Genomic DNA, 20774 nt, shown 5'->3' on the forward strand with positions numbered 1-20774 from the left:
TTTTATTTGATGCAGTCATGCATTTGTCATTTTATAAAAAATAAAAAATATATATATATATGTATGTAACAAAATAATTATTAGTATAATAATGTAAATTAAGCTGATTTAAAATGTAATATATTTTAATATTTTAAAGAAGAGAAAAATAAACAATCAGTTGTTAGTCAAACGTATTTGTCTCTTATAGTGAAAATTTATTCCATCCCGGTAGATCCTCTCCTTTTAATCCCTTCACATCTGAATGGACTTTAAATCTATGATGAACAGTGTTGCAATAATCAGGCCAATTTCTTCCCTAATCTGTTTCAGCAGCTTACCAGGGCGCTAATATCTGACTTTATCCTCTCAAGATGAACTAATTAAGCTCGGTCTTAAGCGAGGAGAGCTATTGAAAGCGATCAGCCTGTCTAGCTTTGTACAATTCCACATGCATTACAGATGATGAGCAAGCTGAGACACAATCAGCAGTCACTCCAAATACCAGACAGAAAGGAACAAGGTGGTTGTGGCTTCTTCCCACAACAGCACCGCGAAGCCACCATCCGTTCAGATCCCAGCTGGCTGTTTGCACCGCCGCTCATCTGTTATCTATCAGAACTTCAGCTCGGTTACAACACAACAGCTCAGAAGAGGCCTGACCTCGGATGATCAAGTCACGGCTTGACCTGGAATCACTTTTCAGTAGCTCTTATTATCTGAAGTACCTGTCAAAACAGTGGAAGTGAATGGCGCAAAAAAACATGTAAAGTATTTCATATTAGAGATGTGTAAAGTTTATTATATTTGCTGAGAAATCATATTATTTGATTTGGATCGTTCCATTCTGCGCACAATTAAAGATTGAATAAAGTTGCCAAATAGCAGAGCAAAACTTTTTAATACACATATAATACGGATTCAAGCTGCTCTTTTTTTTATTTTTGCAACAAATCCTATGCGGATTAAAGGACATATAGGCTTTCATTCTTAGTTCCCAAAAAGAAAGAGCCCTTTCAGACGGAAACATACACAAACACTTACCATAAAACTCTAATTCTGAATTAATTAAAATTGAGGAAAGTCTTTTTTTGAGAGAATAGGCATGAAGGAGAATGCCAGTGAGCATTCTGACCTGCTCTGGTCTCCTGCTGGCTTCAATGGGACTTGACTCATCACTGCGAGAGAGGAATGTCATTATACACCCTTCATACCAAACCCCCCTGCATGTCAGCCGGTGTCACTGCTTTAATGATACCGCAGGAAAATCCACCAGCTGCAATTCAGTGTGAAAAGATCAAGGATGTTCGGGGATAATGGGGGCCACTTAGGAAAAGGAGGGTGAAACAGATAGCCCGGTCAGAAGAGAATTACTTTTCAATTGTATTAGTTCAATATCAGTAGCAAATCCAATAGCAATAGTTTTGAGGCAAAGTAATCTCATACACTCTTTGAAGAAAAGGTTCTATGTGGAATCTAAAAGGCTTCTGTCTGGTGCTTCGTATATAGGGATCATTACATGGGATCATATTTTGGAATTAATTTTGTTTTAGTTTTTTATTTTGATAAAATTTTATGAATTAAACAGCTTATATACTTTATTACTAGGGGGAACAAACAAAATAACCTTTTAAACATGAAAGTATTATGCAATCATTTAAGACATTAAGTATGATAAGTATTAATACTCAAGTATTAAGTACACTTTATGACAAGTGTTAAAACTGAATCAAGAACCATAGGGTTATATATAGACAACTAAACCTTTTGTGTATGTTTATTTTTTTAGGTACATTGAAAATATTTTGGTGTAGATTAATTTTAAAACAATGTTCACAAATAATATAATTTAACATTGAATTAAATGTGAAATTTTGAGGTAGAAAGACAAATATATATATATATTCTTTTTTTACTCTAATAATTGTTTTGTACTCTAATAACTGTTAGAAAATATTTACAAAACATATTTGGTAACACTTTATTTTACAGTGTCCTTTTAACATGTTACAACAGTAGTAATAACTAAATTATGCATAATTACATGCGACTAACCCTAAACCAAACTCCAATACTAAAACTAACCCTATAGTTAGTACATGTAGTTAATTATTATTACACAGTAATAACCCTCAAATGCTTAAAAATAACACAAAATAATAGAAACGTCTAATAATTCCATTTAAATCACAATTTTTGTCCCATACACTTTGGCCCCGCCTATTGTGGAATCTCATTGGTCCAAAATTCTGCCCCACATACTGTATATTAAACACTATGCAGTTAACTTTTGATCACCTGATATTTTGTCATGTTGCAGTTTCGACAATTTGCTTTTTGCTTGTTTGGGCACAGGGAGAGGTTTAATATGACTGACAGCCATGCACAGAGCTGCCTTATTAACCTTATTATCTGGATTAAGAAGAGGACCGCACAGTTACTCTCATTCAGGGTTCGATGATGAATGGGTATGGACTACAGCTGTGTTCTCTAGATCATTCAGACCACCTGAGGTTATCTCTGGAGTCATCCAATCTCACACACACACAAACTTTAAGACAGTGGACGAGACAGATAAAGATGGTGTGTGTCTGCATGAGAGAGAGAAAAAAAGTGGTGAGAGGTTTCTTTAAAGGAATAGCTCACCCAAAAAAAAATGAAAATTCTGTCATCATTTACTCACCCTTATTTGATTCCAAATGACTTTCTTCCATGGAACAGAAAGATGGAAGATTCATTCAGGTCAGCCTTGTGAGTTAGATCCAAGGATTCATTGAAAAGATCCAATTGAAGAATGATTCGTTCACTAAGTGCAATTGCAACACTGTCATTATGCTGTGTATTTTTAGAAGAAAATATGGTTAAAAATATTAATTACCAATTCTGACATTTGGCTAATGTTTGGTCAGGCTTCTGAATGGAATTGGAAAAACCATCCTGGCTCTGGTGAAAACCAAACTTCTTCGTCCATCTCAGTTCACTCAGAAGGGCTTTAGGGAGTTGTGCAATACATTACAACTTTAATCAAAAGTGTCAGCTCACTTACGTAGGAGTGCTGGTGGAGTCAAAGTTGTTAGCGCTTTCTAGCTCACTGACAGCTCTGCTAGTTGAACAGTGACAGGCGGCAGCTCCCGGAGACAGAGCCCCGAAGCCATGCGTCACAGTAGTTTCCGCAGCACAAGGCCAGCAGTCTCAGAACTAAGGTTCAGGCCAGGGCAGAGTTAATGACAACAGAAGTTATCACACTGTCCTTCACTTCGAAAACTGCACCAATAGTAGTATAAACATATCATCTGGTAGTTGTGTTTAGCTATGTGGTAACTGGTTCAGTCCAGTCATTAACAACAAACAAGCTACAAGTGTGTGTAACCAGCTTCAGGAAGTCAAGCTGGTTTTTGAAACATGGTACCTGGTTGAGTAGCCACAAGCTATGTGTCCATCCAAAGTTGCGAATGTAACAAAATCATAAAACATTTGCGAATAAAGCAATGTTTCCATCCAGTGAGAACATAATCGTCACTTTCTGATAAACTACCGCTAAAATCACGAAGAAACACAGGAAAAGCCACCATATAAATAATCATTTTCGTATAATAAATTGTTTCTTAATAAACTTGTAGTCTTGCTTTCAGAGGCAGATGCTGCTGTTTGTAAGACAGTTCTAATAAGGAAATAAACCGAGCATCTTTGACAACAGACTTCTGAATGACCAAAACAGCATTACGATTTTTCCACTGGTTAGTACAGTTATGCATCAATTAGTACAGTTTGATTAGTTACTTCGCAAAAGTCAAGATTTTTTTTTCATGCGCATTAAAAAAAGGAATTCGGTAAATGTATTTCCATCGTAGTCCATGCGCATGTTTTCATATCGGATAGAACATTTATCACACTCAAACGAGTGCATACATTTTTTATCCGCATATTTAGAATGTATGCGAATCTTGCTGTTTCCATGCAGCATTTTTTTTTTTAAATAGGTGGATGGAAATATAGCTAATGATCAGCTTGGACAAGCTAGAAATTAACCATGCTTCATAACAGGAGCTTAAGATGGATTTCAGGGTCATTTACAGTAGGATGTATTTTATTAAACGCAAAAATAATAATGCAAGCAAGCATCCTAAACTATTTAACTTAAAACGGTTCTTTGGCAGAAAAGTGAAAATGGAAAATGTTCAGCAATCAAGTCCTAAATAACCCAGGCTAAACTAACAGTGTTGGGGAAAGTTACTTGTTGGAAAGTAATGTGTTATACAAACCCGATTCCAAAAAAGTTGTGACACTGTATAAATTGTGAATAAAAAAGGAATGCAATAATTTACAAATCTCATAAACTTATATTTTATTCACAATCGAATATAGTTGTTGAAAGTGAAACATTTTGAAATGTCATGCCAAATATTGGCCGATTTTGGATATTATGAGAGCTACACATTCAAAAAAAGTTGGGACAGGTAGCAATAAGAGGCCAGAAAGGTTAAATGTAAGGAACAGCTGGAGGATGAATTTGCAACTTATTAGGTCAAGGCAATATGATTGGGTATAAAGAAAGCCTCTCAGATTGGCAGTGCCTTTCAGAAGGCAAGATGGGCAGAGGATCACCAATTCCCCCAATGCTGTGCCGAAAAATAGTGGAGTAATATCAGAAAGGAGTTTCTTAGAGAAAAATTGCAAATACTTCTAAGTTATCATCATCTACAGTGCATAATATCATCGAAAGATTCGGAGAATCTGGAACAATCTCTGTGAGTAAGTCAAGGCTGGAAAACCATGCTGGATGCCTGTGATCTTCAGGCCCTTAGACAGCACTGCATCACATACAGGAATGCTACTGTAATGGAAATCACAACATGGGCTCAGGAATACTTCCAGAAAACATTGTCGGTGAACACAATCCATCGTGCTATTCGCTGTTGCTGGCTAAAACTCTATAGGTCAAAAAAGAAGCCATATCTAAACATGATCCAGAAGCGCAGGCATTTTCTCTGAGCCAGGGCTAATTTAAAATGGACTGTGGCAAAGTGGAAAACTGTTCTGTGGTCAGATGAATCAAAATTTGAAGTTCTTTTTGGAAAACTGGGATGCCATGTCATCCGGACTAACACATTTACAAGGACAACCCAAGTTTTTAGAAGCACTCGTTCAGAAGCCTGCATCTCTGATGGTATGGGGTTGCATGAGTGTGTGTGCAATGGGCAGCTTACACATCTGGAAAGGCACCATCAATGCTGAAAGGTATATGCAAGTTCTTGAATAACAAATGCTCACATCCAGACGTCGTCTCTTTCAGGGAAAAACGTGCACTTTCCAACATGACAATGCCAGACCACATACTGCATCAATTACAACATAATGGCTGCGTAGAAGAAGGACCCGATATTGAAATGGCCAGCCTGCAGTCCAGATCTTTCACCCACAGAAAACATTTGGGGCATCATAAAGAGGAAGATGCGACAAAGAAGACCTAAGATAGTTGAGCAACTAGAAGCCTGTATTAGACAAAATGGGACAAATTTCCTATTCCTAAACTTGAGCAACTTGTCTCCTCAGTCCCCAGAGGTTTGCAGACTGTTATAAAAAGAAGGAGGGATGCCACACAGTGGTAAACATGGCCATGTCCCAACTTTCTTAAGATGTGTTGATGCCATGAAATTTAAAATCAACTTATTTTTCCCTTAAAATGGTACATTTTCTCAGTTTAAACGTTGGATATGTCATCTATGCTGTATTCTGAATAAAATATTGAAAATTGAAACGTTTTGTTTTTATTCACAAATTGTACAGTGTCCCAACTTTTTTGGAATTGGGTTTGTAACATTGCATTACTCCCTAAAAAAGAGTTACTAATTACAGTTACTTTCTATGAAAAGAGTTGTGTTACTTTTTCTCACCTGGGCTGGGTTTGCTTTTTGTTTTTATAATAACAGAAGAACAAAAGTTCTATTTTTGGCAAATGTAAAGGCCCTTTCACACCAAAAGTGAAATGAATAAGCCTCACGCTGAAGGAAATGCAAATAGACGTCTGTACAGCTCAAACAAATCTTTCAACTGTGCTGCCATTCTGCATCGCAGAAGAAAAGGACACAGGATAAAAACATTCAACACTTACTTGAGCAATAAAAACAAAAAAGTGTAACCAATGTAATGTATATTAAAATTAAGTCATTTTTGCTTATTAGTATGGCTGAATTGGATAATTGAGGGCAGCAGAAAAGACATTGGCTAAAAAAGTGAGATTCAATATATAAAGTATACAGCTCTGAAAGAAAAGAAAAAAAGAAAAAAAACAACATTATTTCTCAATGTTAAGTGGGCTCTCTTTTTTTTGTACTGTGTACTAGGTACTAGGTGGCCTAAACTACTACTACTAATATTTAAAAATAAAAAAATTGATACAATGCATTTATTATGTACATACATGTTTTTACATTGTACTTACATTAAAAAAAATACCTGCATGTAATTAATTTCTGTAGTTACATTTACACTCACCTTAAGGATTATTAGGAACACCTGTTCAATTTCTCATTAATGCAAATATCTAATCAACCAATCACATGGCAGTTGCTTCAATGCATTTATGGGTGTGGTCCTGGTCAAGACAATCTCCTGAACTCCAAACTGAATGTCAGAATGGGAAAGAAAGGTGATTTAAGCAATTTTGATCGTGGTATGTTTGTTGGTGCCAGACGGGCCGGTCTGAGTATTTCCCAATCTGCTCAGTTACTGGGATTTTCACGCACAACCATTTCTAGGATTTACAGAGAATGGAGTGAAAAGGGAAAAATATCCAGTATGTGGCAGTCCTGTGGGCAAAAATGCCTCGTTGATGCTAGAGGTCAGAGGAGAATGGGCCAACTGATTCAAGCTGATAGAAGAGCAACTTTGACTGAAATAACCACTCGTTACAACCGAGGTATGCAGCGAAGCATTTGTGAAGCCACAACACTCACAACCTTGAGGCGGATGGGCAACAACATCTGAAGACCCCACCGGGTACCACCCATCTCCACTACAAATAGGAAAAAGAGGCTACAATTTGCACAAGCTCACCAAAATTGGACAGTTGAAGACTGGAAAAATATTGCCTGGTCTGATGAATCTCAATTTCTGTTGAGACATTCAGATGGTACAGTCAGCATTTAGCATAAACAGAATGAGAACATGGATCCATCATGCCTTGTTACCACTGTGCAGGCTGGTGGTGGTGGTGTAATGGTGTGGGGGATGTTTTCTTGGCACACTTTAGGCCCCTTAGTGCCAATTGGGCATCATTTAAATGCCACGGCCTACCTGAGCATTGTTTCTGACCATGTCCATCCCTTTATGACCACCACGTGCCCATCCTCTGATGGCTACTTCCAGCAGGATAATGCACCATGTCACAAAGCTTGAATCATTTCAAATTGGTTTCTTGAACATGACAATGAGTTCACTGTACTAAAATGGCCCCCACAGTCACCAGATCTCAACCCAATAGAGCATCTTTGGGATGTGGTGGAACGGGAGCTTCGTGCCCTGGATGTGCATCCCACAAATCTCCATCAATTGCAAGATGCTATCCTATCAATATGGGCCAACATTTCTAAAGAATGCTTTCAGCACCTTGTCGAATCAATGCCACGTAGAATTAAGGCAGTTCTGAAGGCAAAAGGGGTCAAACACAGTATTCCTAATAATCCTTTAGGTGAGTGTATATAATTACACTGTTGACACTTCTCTTACACCTAACCCTACCCTTAAACTTACCTATACCACAACACCTGTCCCTAACTTTACCCTTAAACTAACCGACACCTGCCCATAAGTTTATCTGTATCCCACCTCAATATCAGCAAAAGTTATTTGCAATACAATATGGACTGGACTGCATTTATATAGCGCTTTTATCCAAAGCGCTTTACATTTTTGCCTCACATTCACCCATTCATACACCGACAGCGATGTCAGCCATGTAAGGCGCCATCCAGCTCGTCGGGAGCAGCTGGGGTTAGGTGTCTTGCTCATGGACACTTCGACACTTGGTCAGGTGGAACCGGGGATTGAACCACCAACCTTCTGGTTTGTAGACAACCTACATGAACCACTGAGCCACTGCCGCCAATATGAACACAATAAGTACATTGTACCTAATTTTGAATGTAAGTACGTAGTAGTTAAGGCCACCAAATATAAAGTGGGACCAGTTGAAAAAAAGTTATCTTATTACATAACTTGTATTTGTAATGTGTTACACCCAACACTGATAGTAAAATAGTTTACCATGTACACATGCAGTACATACAATACATACTTGTAACAATGTTCGTATAGGAGGAAGGAAGAGGACACGGGGGTCGGCAGGACTGTTGATGCTCTTTATTTTCAAACTTAAATCACAACGTGCACACTTCAGCGTGTGTCTGTTTCTCATATGCTCAGTCTCAGTTTCACTTCCGGGTCACGCACTTCCGGGTTCTGGATAACTCAGTGGGTCGCATCAACAGTCCGACTCTCTCTCTCCCTGGTCTCCGGTTCCGCTGGTGTTTTATCCCGTCTCCGCGCTCATTACTGGAACAAGAGACAGGTGTTATTAATCTGCGTCCAACCCACTCACTTACCGCTCGTCCCGCGGCCCTCTCTCCCGCTGCAGACCTCGCTGAACCACGCCCCCCTTGCCACATACCCCCACCGCCCGACTCAGGCCGGGGAGCCGTCCGGCCTGCAGCCCCCCCCATTTCTGGAGAGGAAATCGGCCACAGCCATCTGAGCACCCGGCCTGTGGACCACCTTGAACTTAAACGGCTGAAGAGCCAGATACCAACGGGTGATCCGCGCGTTGGTATCCTTCATGCGGTGGAGCCATTGGAGAGGAGCGTGGTCCGAACAGAGAGTGAACTCCCGCCCCAGGAGGTAATAGCGGAGAGTGAGAACGGCCCATCTGATGGCCAAACACTCCTTTTCTATGGTGCTGTACTTAGCTTCCCTCTTGGAGAGCTTACGGCTAATGTACAGCACCGGCCGCTCTCCCCCCTCCACCTCCTGGGCCAGGACTGCGCCCAGCCCCCTGTCCGACGCGTCAGTCTGCAACAAGAAAGGGAGAGAAAAGTCAGGGGAGTGTAAAAGCGGCCCGCCACATAGAGCAGCCTTTACTTGGGTAAAAGCCTGTTGACACTGCTCCGTCCACTGGACCGTATCTGGTAGCCCCTTTCTAGTAAGATCAGTCAAAGGGCTGGTGAGGTCCGAATAATTTGGTATAAACCGTCTATAATATCCCGCCAGCCCCAAGAACTGTCTTACCTCCTTTTTGGTCTTGGGTCTCGGACAGGTTGCAATTGCGGCAGTCTTATCAATTTGGGGACGCACCTGCCCATGACCCAAGTGGAAGCCCAGATACCTTACTTCCACCCGCCCAATCGCACACTTCTTCGGATTGGCCGTGAGCCCCGCTCTCCTCAGCGACCTCAGGACCGCCCTCACATGCTGCATATGCCGCTGCCAATCGTGACTATAAATCACTATGTCATCCAGGTACGCAGCAGCATATGCAGCATGGGGACGCAAAATCCTATCCATGAGTCGCTGGAAGGTTGCGGGCGCCCCGAACAAGCCGAAAGGAAGCGTGACAAATTGGTGTAATCCAAACGGCGTGGTGAAAGCTGTTTTTTCTTTGGACAATGGAGACAAGGGGATCTGCCAATAGCCCTTTGTTAAGTCCAGTGTCGAATAAAATCGAGCCGTGCCTAACCGATCAAGCAACTCATCAACCCGCGGCATTGGATACGCGTCGAATTTCGACACAGCGTTCACCTTGCGGTAGTCCACACAGAACCTGACCGAGCCGTCTGTTTTGGGGACCAAAACTATCGGGCTCGCCCAGTCACTGTTGGACTCCTCGATTACTCCCATGTCGAGCATTGCGCCTAATTCGTCCTGAACTACTTTTTTCTTGTGTTCAGGCAAGCGATACGGCCGGCTGCGAACTACCACGCCCGGCTCGGTCTCGATATGGTGCTGAATCAAGTCGGTACGTCCCGGTAGGGGCGAGAACACGTCAGCGAACTCCGCCTGCAATTTCGATAAATCAGCGAGTTGTAACGGTGAGAGGTGATCTCCCCCAGGGGCCAACGCGACTGATTGCGCCTTAATGCTCGCCTCTGGCCCGAGATCATCCTCTCCCCCGATCACCGTTGCCAACAACACCGATTCCACCTCATTCCATTTTTTTAGCAGATTGAGGTGGTATATTTGACGTGCCCCGTTCCTATCGGATCGTATCACTTCATAATCGAGCTCTCCTATCTGCCGTGCGACCTCAAACGGCCCCTGCCACTTTGACATTAATTTTGAGCTCGACGTTGGGAGTAGGACGAGCACTTTCTCTCCCGGTGTGAATTTGCGTAGTTTAGTACCCCTGTTATATGACCGGCTCTGGCGGTCCTGGGCTTGCAACAAATTCTCCCTAGATAGCCGCCCCAATGTGTGGAGTTTTGTTCGCAAGTCCATGACGTACTGAATTTCGTTTTTGGCCAACGAAGGCCCCTCCTCCCAAGTTTCTCGTAGGACGTCCAGCACCCCCCGTGGCTGTCGACCGTAGAGAAGCTCGAAGGGGGAAAACCCCGTGGAGGCTTGCGGGACCTCGCGCACAGCAAATAAGAGGGGTTCTAACCACCGATCCCAATTTTTGGCGTCTTCCTGTACGAATTTACGGATCATGGATTTAAGAGTGCGATTAAATCGTTCGACCAAGCCGTCTGTTTGTGGGTGATAGACGCTGGTTCGAATGGATTTAATGCCCAGTAATCCGTACAATTCGCTTAACGTGCGTGACATAAACGCCGTGCCTTGATCAGTGAGGATTTCTTTCGGAATCCCCACCCGGGAGATTAAACGAAACAGTGCGTCCGCAACACTCTTCGCCGAGATGTTGCGGAGAGCCACTGCTTCCGGATATCGTGTTGCGTAGTCCACGATAACTAGCGCAAAACGATGTCCGCGTGCGGATCGCTCTAATGGCCCGATGAGGTCCATCGCAATTCTCTCGAAGGGGACCTGCATTAATGGAAGGGGGCGCAATGGCGCTTTTGGGGCGGCCAGTGGATTCACCAACTGACATTCCGGACAAGACGCGCACCACCTGCGCACATTGTCATGAATGCCTGGCCAAAAAAATCGGGTCATTAAACGATTCAGCGTAGCCGCCTGTCCCAGGTGGCCCGCCATTGGGTTAGAATGAGCCGCCTGGAAAAGCATTTCCCGGCGGCTCTTTGGGACTAACAGCTGGGTTGTATCTAGCTTTGTCTGAGTGTCTTGGGTCACTCGATACAACCGATCCTTAATTATGGCAAAATATGGATACGAGACAGGCAAGGCAGGTTGGAGAGACTGACCGTCAATCGATCGGACCTGTTGGAAGGCATTTTTGAGGGTCTCATCTTGTGACTGCTCCAGCGGAAAGTCATCGCGGTCCGAGAGAATCAGTCTCTCGATCCCGCTCGGTTCCGCTGCAGCCGTCCTCAAGGGTCCCGTCTCAGTCTCCCCAAGCTGCACTCGCGCCGCCCCCCTCCTCGCCTTCTTCTCCCAAGCGGCATCCGCGCATAACGACCCCAATAACGCCGAAAAGGCGGGCCAATTTGTCCCCAGAATTAGCGGATGCCGGAGGTGTGGACTAACCGCCACCTCTACACTATGCTTTTTCCCCCGAAATTGTATCGTGACCGGGACAACCGGGTATTCCACCACATCCCCGTGCACACACCGCACCTTAACCACGCGGCTTGTATCCAATGCCCCAGGCTGCATCAGGCTTTGATGGATCGAGGTTTGGTTACATCCTGAATCCACCAAGGCCTGATATGTACCCCCCTTGATACTCACAGGAATTTGGTACTCTCCTGCCTGATCGGGGGTGGTCCGCTGGACGTCCGGGATCCGGATCATTGTTCCGATGTCCATCATCGGACATCGGTCCACAAAATGATCCGGATCGCCGCACCCCCAGCAGGCCAGCCCAGGCCTACCCGCCGCCCCGGCGGCGGGGAGTGGGTTGGAGGATGAGCGCGGAAAGGGGGCGGAACCAGAGCCATTGTCACTACCAGCCCCCAGCGGCCCCGCCCCCCTGGGCGGGACCCGCGAACTCCCAGACGGTCCAAGGCCCATCCCACCCCGGCCTCTGGGGGGGACGCGAGGAGGGCCTGGAGGGCGGGACCTGGGGAGAGGGACAGGTCGAGAGAGAGAGAGAGAGGGGGGAGAGAGAGAGGGAGAAGTTAATGGGGGTTCGCCGACCCCCGGGCACGCCACCAGGTGGTCCTCCGCCAAGTTGATGGCCGTCTCCAGCGACGTGGGCCGGTGGCACTGGACCCACTCGGCGGTCTTCCTGGGGAGCCGAGTGATAAACTGCTCCAGCACCACCAGATCGACAACATGGTCCACGTCGCTGCCGCCGGCCAGAAGCCATCTGCGGCACTCGTCCCGGAGCTGTTGGGCCAATGCGAAGGGTCGACCGGACTCACCCCACTCCAGGGAGCGGAAACGCTGTCGGTGTTGTTCTGGGGTCCGGCCGACCCGCTGAAGTATGGCCCTCTTCAGGTCGTCGTAGTCCAGGAGGTTCGCGACCGGTAGTTGTTGCGCGGCCGCCTGGGCTTCGCCGGATAGAAGGGGGATGAGGCGCACCGGCCACTGTGCCCGGGGCCACCCGCAGGCCTCCACGGCCTTCTGGAATAGATCCACGAAGGCCTCCGGGTCGTCGTCCGGCCCCATCTTCTGGAGGGGCACGTGAACCGGTGCGCTGGCCCGCCCAGCGGCCTCGGCGCGAACCTCCCGGTCCATCCAGCTCCGGAACCGCTCGCGGTCCTCTTGCTGGCCTTGGACGATCGCCTCGAAGCGGCGCTCCTGTTCGGTCCGAAGGTCCAGCAATGCCTGATGGTGTTCCTGGTGGAGGACCGCGAGGGAGTTGATGATATCCGCAAATGGCGAGGCGGAGGGCGTTGTCATGGCGGCGGCGCTGTCCTGCTTCCTTCCCGGGTTTCGGCACCAGTGTAACAATGTTCGTATAGGAGGAAGGAAGAGGACACGGGGGTCGGCAGGACTGTTGATGCTCTTTATTTTCAAACTCAAATCACAACGTGCACACTTCAGCGTGTGTCTGTTTCTCATATGCTCAGTCTCAGTTTCACTTCCGGGTCACGCACTTCCGGGTTCCAGATAACTCAGTGGGTCGCATCAACAGTCCGACTCTCTCTCTCCCTGGTCTCCGGTTCCGCTGGTGTTTTATCCCGTCTCCGCGCTCATTACTGGAACAAGAGACAGGTGTTATTAATCTGCGTCCAACCCACTCACTTACCGCTCGTCCCGCGGCCCTCTCTCCCGCTGCAGACCTCGCTGAACCACGCCCCCCTTGCCACAATACTATACAAACAATTTTCGAGTTAGTTTCATCTAACTCAGAGTTTTTGTCCGGAACAGTGTTTTTGCTGGGAAGCCCTATCCCCTGTAACATCTCACTTGTCAATATCATATTAATTGTGTAAAATCCGAATAGCTTTCTTCATTGGAAAAGATTTAAACAATGTTTTTCATGCTCGTTCAATGAACCATAAACAAAGTTAGGGTAGGTAATTTCGGAGAGGTTAGTTATAGCAAGCTAGTTTTGAAAGCATACGATTTCACTCTAAGATCCCAGAGTCACTGACTGCTGAAGATTCATTTCGGCCTTGATAGTGTTGACATATAAAGGCCTGAGTCGGAGGACATATGAACAGCTCTATGTAGAAAGTCACGGGTTATCATCTCGCTTCAGCACAGCATAAGCTCATTGTTGTGGTTCAGGAGGATCTGTAAAAGGTGCTCTCAAAGGTTTTTGTGGTGCTCTGTGACTGTCTGTCTAGAACCCTGTGTAGCCTGGCAAAGCGCCTACACCGAATGCGAGCGGCTCAATGCAATGCAATGCGACAAGAGACAATATAACCCATTAGAATCTGTGATGTTGTCTACTCTGAATGAGGCGGAGCAAATCCCTGACAGTAAACTGATTCCATTTATGAAGTACCCGAAGCACTCGCGATACTTCTCATAGAGAAGACAAATGGATTTGCAATGGTCACTTTGTCATGTCCTGTGTAGACAGCTTCTAGCAGTCGTATCCGGTGTCGATGCGGTGTTATTGAGCGCGCTGATGACTTGTGATGTCTGTGCAAGCGGGGTGTGCAAATGTATGGAAATACTTATGTTGAGAGGCAAGTTAGGACATCCTATCATTGCATTCTGACATTTTTTTGTTCCTGAGACTTCCACAGAAGATATACAGTACATGTTTTATTATTAAAACCACTTTTATTATTGATTGCTATAAGGATGTGAAAAGATTTCAACCAGTATAACAAAAAGTGTTAATAAAACCAATTGCCTACCCTATCTTTAATGCACATGCACCTATGGAACAGTAATTAGGACAATTAAAGTCAGTTCCAATAACTGAGACCTTTCTACTGACTCTGAGGGTGTGTTAATACTTGTAGTTTGGTTTGCTTGGTTCGGAACAAAAAAAAAAAAACTCAGATTGGTATTTATAATCACTGAACCAGAAGATACCGTACCTAAAGGTATAGGGATATTAGTCAAAACAGCTCTGCTGCATAGAGACACAGTTCTGATGCCTATACATCACGACTATGATGAGAGAGAAAGAACTTTTCCGTGAGCATTCTCTCCTTTTTAGGGCCTCACCTTCTTGTTTTCAGTTTGTTTACATGTCTCTGATCCGTGTTGCATTCATATATCATTCAAACCGCACCAGAGTTCATCTGGAAGCGGACTTAGACCCATCTTTTCAGCTGACTCTTGTTTGGTACGCATTGTTGGGTGCGCACCGGGTTCGGACAGCAGCGTTCATACATGCTTAAATTAACCGAACTAACAGATTAATCGCACCAAACATTAACCAAACATGCCAAACACCCTGAAAAACACCTGGAGGCATGAGGACTGCAGATGTGGCCAGAGCAATAAAGTACAATGTCCATAATGTAAGATTATACTTAAGACAGAACTTAAGACAGTGCTACATTGAGAACAGCTGATCGTCCTTGCAGTGCCAAACCACGTCTAAACTATGTCCCCCCAGATGTGTTTGAGTACCTTGGTGGAAGAGTGGAGTAACATCTCACAGCAAGAACTGGAACTGATAAGACGCACTGTAGAACTTAAAGCAGCTAATGGATACATCAGAAACTGAGTGCTAGCCTAAAAATCTAGACGCACCCTAGCGGCAGCAAATCTAAACTGCCACGAGTATCGTCTAGTAACTTTCAATACACTTCTGAGCTGTAAAAACCAAACTCTGGTCAGGCCAATCGCATCGTGTATAGAGTCGGTGGGCGGGGCTTAAAGGGTTAGTTCACCCCAAAATGAAATCTCTTTCATTAATGACTCACCCCAATGTCGTTCCACACCCATAAGACCTCTGTTCATCCTCGGAACACAGTTTAAGATATTTTAGATTTAGTCCGAGGGCTTTCTGTCCTTTGAATGTAAGTGTATGCCCACTTTCTGTCCACGCCCAGAAGGTAATGAAAACATCATCAAAGTAGTCCATATGTGAATCGAAACTTTATTGGCCTTACAAATGTACAAGTACACTTGTAATGACAATAAACTTTCTATTCACATATGGACTACTTTGATGATGTTTTCATCATATATATGTATATGTATTCATCACAATATGTGACATCAGTTGGTTAGTTAGACTCTTTTGAAGCTTCGACAATACATTTTGGTCCAAAAAAAAAAAAAGACTTTATTCAGCATTGAATGAGACTGTTGGCCTATAGCTCTACTGTCTGGAAGCTGTTGTGACTTATGTGTCCACAGTTATATATCATGGTTTTTATTTGTATTACTTTCACATGCTTGTAACTACTGTCCTCTCAGGGTGCTTCTAAAGTTAGCTATGTAGCTAGCATTTGCAGCTTGCAGTTGATTCTGCTCACAAAGTTCAATTCCCTGAAATAAACAACATAAAATAATATCTGTTATTCAATCGTTATATTAGGCAATGGGGCGGCACATCCCGTGAAAAATTCACAGAAACAGACACCCCACAACGCATTAATCAATGACAATGACACATTTGCAGCAGTGCGTTGTGTTCTGGTGCAACGCCGCTTGCTAGCAAAGATACATGGGGTGTCATTAAGGACAGAGCAGAAAAGAGAAAGAAAACAGGTTTGAACATTTTCAAGGGTAACTTTTTTCTTAATCTGAAAAGCCCAGAGCAGTTGAAATGCCAATCAAAATTGTGGCGGGAAAAAACCCAAACTGTTGACGGAGCTTGTGTTCTTGTTCTGACAGAATGAATGAGGAAAAGCCCCATCCTCAGGCTAACAACTTACTTTCTTTCTTTCTCTTTCTTTCTTTCTTTCTTTCTTTCTTTCTTTCTTTCTTTCTTTCTTTCTTTCTTTCTTTCTTTCTTTCTTTCTTTCTTTCTTTCACTCTCAAGGATTTTTTTAAGCTAGTGGAAAATGAGCTCAAGTCATAATAAGGCAACAGACCAAAATTAAAGCAGCATATAATTAAACTGAAATAGATACAACTTGGAATATTTGATAAAATTCCAAATATGATTCTGAAAATTCAAGTGATACTTTCCATAAATACTGTAATGTTCCACACGTCTCTGAAACGGATAATATACTGTATGGTCAACTTGTATTGCTCATTGGGAAATTGTAAATTAATCAACTGTAGACTTATATTACTGACATTCAAATTAGAGGCATTTGTTAAATTACACAAATGTTCCATCATTCAATAGAGAAATTGATTATGACAGGGTGATTCTCTCTCTAATCCTCCTCCTCCCCATTTCTCTCTCTCCGAGCCTTTCTTTGGTCATCCAGCCTAAGGCACACATGCTTTCCATACATTTGACACAAAAAGGTATGTGTTATTTTCCAAAACTCTCCTACTTCCTGTCTTAAAATGTCAAGTATGAGTTGAGGAAGGGCAGAGATTCATACCTAATAATACAGAGGATCTTTTAAAGTGCTGTTGATCTTGACCGACGTTTGGGATTTGAATAAGCCATGACTTTAATCTCTTGTTGAGTCAAATTCAAAGTAGTGATGAAGCTCGTGCTGCTCAGACAGGCACAGATGCTTTATGGGAGTGATCACTAAAGTAACATACATCTAAGGTGTGATGAGACATGAGTGTACTAACTTAATTTTTGAAGCTTTATATTCGAATGAGCAGCCTAAATGTCAAGATCTCTCGTATAAAACACATCTTAGTGTATCTCCAAGCAGCTCTCCGAAGGAGCAGAAGCTGGACAGGAATGTGTGGTGAATGTTCCCTGACCTGTCTGGGGCCTGGGGTAGCAGGCCAGAGCTGTGGCCTTGTAATGAACTCAAACACAGCTTTAACAAGGCATCAACCTCAAGAGCTCCAGGGGTCGGATGTCACAAACTCACAAGTTCAAAGAGTTTCTTATTTCTTCTGCCTCTGGACAAAAACAGAACACTCAGCAGTGTGCTCATAGACAGGTGCCTCATCTCCAACTTATTTTGGAGAATATGGTGAATGCATGAGACCTGAAAAACATTTGGAGAATGACAATAAAATATGCTTTGTCTAGTACGGAGCCCCGCATATGACGTGGAGTAAAAAATATGTATATCGTGCCCATGAATGAAAAAATCGTTCCCACAACTTACTTATACACGTTTTACTAATTAATTCCCTCGTTTTAAGTAAATTGTGTGCAGGATATAATCATTTGTTCCCTTTGTCTTATTAATTCGTGGTCATGTTGTAATAATTAATTCCGTTGTTTTAGGCCCTAAAACGAGAGACAAATTCTTAATCCATGGCCATGATATTATTTATATATATATATATATATATATATATATATATATATATATATATATATATATATATATATATATATATATGCTCAATAGTCTAGCTTCTTTTATTTGTTTGGCGAGCAAAACAAACAAGGGAAACAAAGGGATAGTTAATCCAAAAATGCAAATTATGTTCTGAAAATTCATAATTTACTCATCCTAATAATGATTCAAACATGCATGACTTACTTTTTTCTATGGAACAGAAAAGGAAACATTTTGAAAAATGGCCTGGTTGCTCTTTTCCATCCTATAACTACAATAGATGGGAACTGAAGTTTCAAAAGAACACAATGAAATCATATATTAAAATTGCTCCTATGATGCATGTTCTATTTAAGTCTTTAGAAGACTTATAGCACATTAATCACAATAGCTAATTTTACAAGATACACAATAATCTTAACTGCGATGACCACATTACTCAGTGAGTTCTCAAGAATCAAATCATTATGATTCACAAGCTATTCTTATAAACTGGAGCGACTGATTCAATACAAAAGAAAGCTTTTTTTAAAGTCACCATGTAATCAAAATTGACACATTATTTGGAATATTGCACTATTTATGATAGAGGATTTATCAGTGCACTTAAAAAAATCCACATGTCCTTAATCATTAATCAAAGTATCTTCCCCTCGCTCTTGCAACGACATCTCTTCTCTGATGTTTACTTGCACTAGAGCGGGAAAGCCTGTCACTCACATGACATCACAGCAATAGCAAACCATAATGATCCAATCAGTTCCTGATGGATCAGGGGGGAAAAAAAGCCCCGTCCTGCTAATTTTTCTTGTTCGAGAAGCAGTTTCACTTAACCTGACAAGCCAGACCCACATCAAGATGTTTGGTCTGGGAACTCACCATTGACAGGGCTCAATCCGAGGGGCAGGATAAACGGTTGTCTTTCAAACTCCCTCTGCACACGATAGGATAGCGCTTCACCAACCAGAGCAACGAAGGTGAAGCGGAGCTTGTTGATAGATGAAACATTCGCCGTATCCGGTCAGCAAAACTCCAAACACATCTTCCCTTTTTAAGAATGACTTCAGTGGCGTTTTTTGTTCTTTTCTCAGAGAAAAGCTTAAAGGGGGGGTGAAATGCTGTTTCATGCATACTGAGCTTTTTACTCTGTTAAAGACTTGGATTCCCATCCTAAACATAGACAAAGTTTCAAAAACTAATGTTGGACGTTTGATGGAGTATTTCTGTGTTAAAAATACTCCTTCCGGTTTCTCACAAGTTTCGGCGAGTTTTTTTCGAGTATGGCTCGACTTGACGTTAAATAGAGCGGAAGGTCCTTGTATGGGCTGTACGGGCTCTTCTCCCGGTAGGGTGCGCGCGCGCGTAACTAGAGGGAGAGAGAGGAAATGCACGCCGTAAACACTCAGGTGCAGATCCAGTTGTCCGTGAACACTTATGACGCGCCGCGCTCCACTTTATTCCTATGGGTGACGACTTCAACGCTTCAGCACAGCATTCCGGGAAGGCAGCGCTGCATTTGAACCGATTTGAACGCAGAAATGACGGGAAGCTTCAAGGCATCGCTTCAGTCGCGTCGCAAAGTGGATTTCCACGGTCACTGCTGTCACAGGACTTCACCAAATCATACCAAAGAAGTGTGTTTTTGACAGAGCGGTCCCAGCGATAAAGTTCAGTCCTGCTTTGGAAGCAGCCGGTGAGTAAATCAACTTCAAATGTCTCTGCTGTTGGCTACCGTCGCATGAGTAAACATCAGTAAACGATACGATCGCGTGCTTCGTCATTCAAATGCGCTAACGGTTACTCCATTGTTGTTCTGTATAACACTAGTCTGACTCTGACGTGCAAAACCGTTTTGCTTGCTACCTCTAAGGTCTAGTCACATACAATAGTCCATAAACCGAATCATGTCCTCATAAACTGCGCGTAAAGACACACAAAGGCCCCTAAATACAGTACATACCACAAAGACGGACATCCTGATGTTGCCGTTTCTCCTGTTCAATTTATTTCAGCCTCAGATTTGATTGTGGATCATTATCTGTTTTAGCTGAGATAGATGGGTTTCTCCACGCTTGAGGACGTCACCGCTTTGGGTGTGCTGGTCATTCTTTAGCTCCGCCCACACGATACGCCTCCAGGCGCTCGGTTTTTTCCGGAAAGACTCGGTACAGCCCATATTTCTTTTATAAATATGATAAAACGAAAGACTTTTCGGAGATATGAAGGATGCAATACTACTCTACAGGTACTCAAGATTGACATGAGATTGACTGGAACTGAGTGTTTCACCCCCCCTTTAACTCCAAGTCTTCCAGAGTCGCGGTCAAAGCTGATTCGAAAGACCGCCGTTCTCCAGTTTCTGTGTTTACTAGAAGCACGCAAACGCAACTTGGCCGTCGTCATTATGGCCCCGCCCACCGACTCTATACACGATGTGATTGGCCTGGCAAGAGTTAGGAGAATACAGCTCAGAAGGGTATTGAGAGTTGCTAGACGACACTCGCGGACAGATTTGCTGCCGCTAGGGTACGTCTAGATTTCTAGGCTAAGTTTCACTCAGATATACATCACAATATGAAGAAAAGGCTATTGCAACTTCCGTCTCATGCCAGCTTCAAGTCAGTAACATAAAAAAAGTAGATGATTACCCCTTAACTGCTAGTTGGTCAGACTAGTTTTTAAGACTAAGGCCGCATGTCTACCAAAGCGTTTTTATCCAGCTGAAAACGCCTTGCTGTGGGCACTTGAGAGCGTTTTGGCAGCGCTGCATTTTTTTTCAGATGAGACTCTTTGCTTGTTATGATATGGAATATCCGCGGAAGTGTTACTAGTATCACATTTCACAGATCGTTTTTTCTGTATTGATTCTATATAAAAATGCTGATACAATGTAAAATATTTGCTCTGGCTGCTTGTTTT

General features: G+C 43.3%; 2 protein-coding genes across 3 annotated transcripts in view; one reads left to right on the plus strand and one right to left on the minus strand.

The window, feature by feature from the left end:
• wnt3 (wingless-type MMTV integration site family, member 3) overlaps nucleotides 1–20774 on the plus strand; it is a 41809-nt gene that overhangs the window by 2145 nt on the left and 18890 nt on the right. The gene's annotated exons all lie outside the window — the stretch shown is intronic.
• Nucleotides 8456–13150, minus strand: LOC137055939 (uncharacterized). Of its 2 annotated transcripts, none has more exons than XM_067429852.1 (2): nucleotides 11839–13150; nucleotides 8456–8532 (listed from the first exon to the last, which is right to left on the minus strand). In XM_067429852.1, the coding sequence occupies exons 1-2, from the start codon at nucleotides 13114–13116 to the stop codon at nucleotides 8530–8532; spliced, it is 1281 nt and encodes a 426-aa protein (XP_067285953.1). In that variant the 5' UTR covers nucleotides 13117–13150; the 3' UTR covers nucleotides 8456–8529. The 2 variants fall into 2 exon arrangements, with proteins under 2 accessions (XP_067285953.1, XP_067285954.1); XM_067429853.1 differs by having other exon boundaries at nucleotides 8500–8532; nucleotides 12057–13150.

This window comes from Pseudorasbora parva, chromosome 21 (genome assembly GCF_024679245.1).
Source record: "Pseudorasbora parva isolate DD20220531a chromosome 21, ASM2467924v1, whole genome shotgun sequence".
Classification (NCBI taxonomy): domain Eukaryota; kingdom Metazoa; phylum Chordata; class Actinopteri; order Cypriniformes; family Gobionidae; genus Pseudorasbora; species Pseudorasbora parva.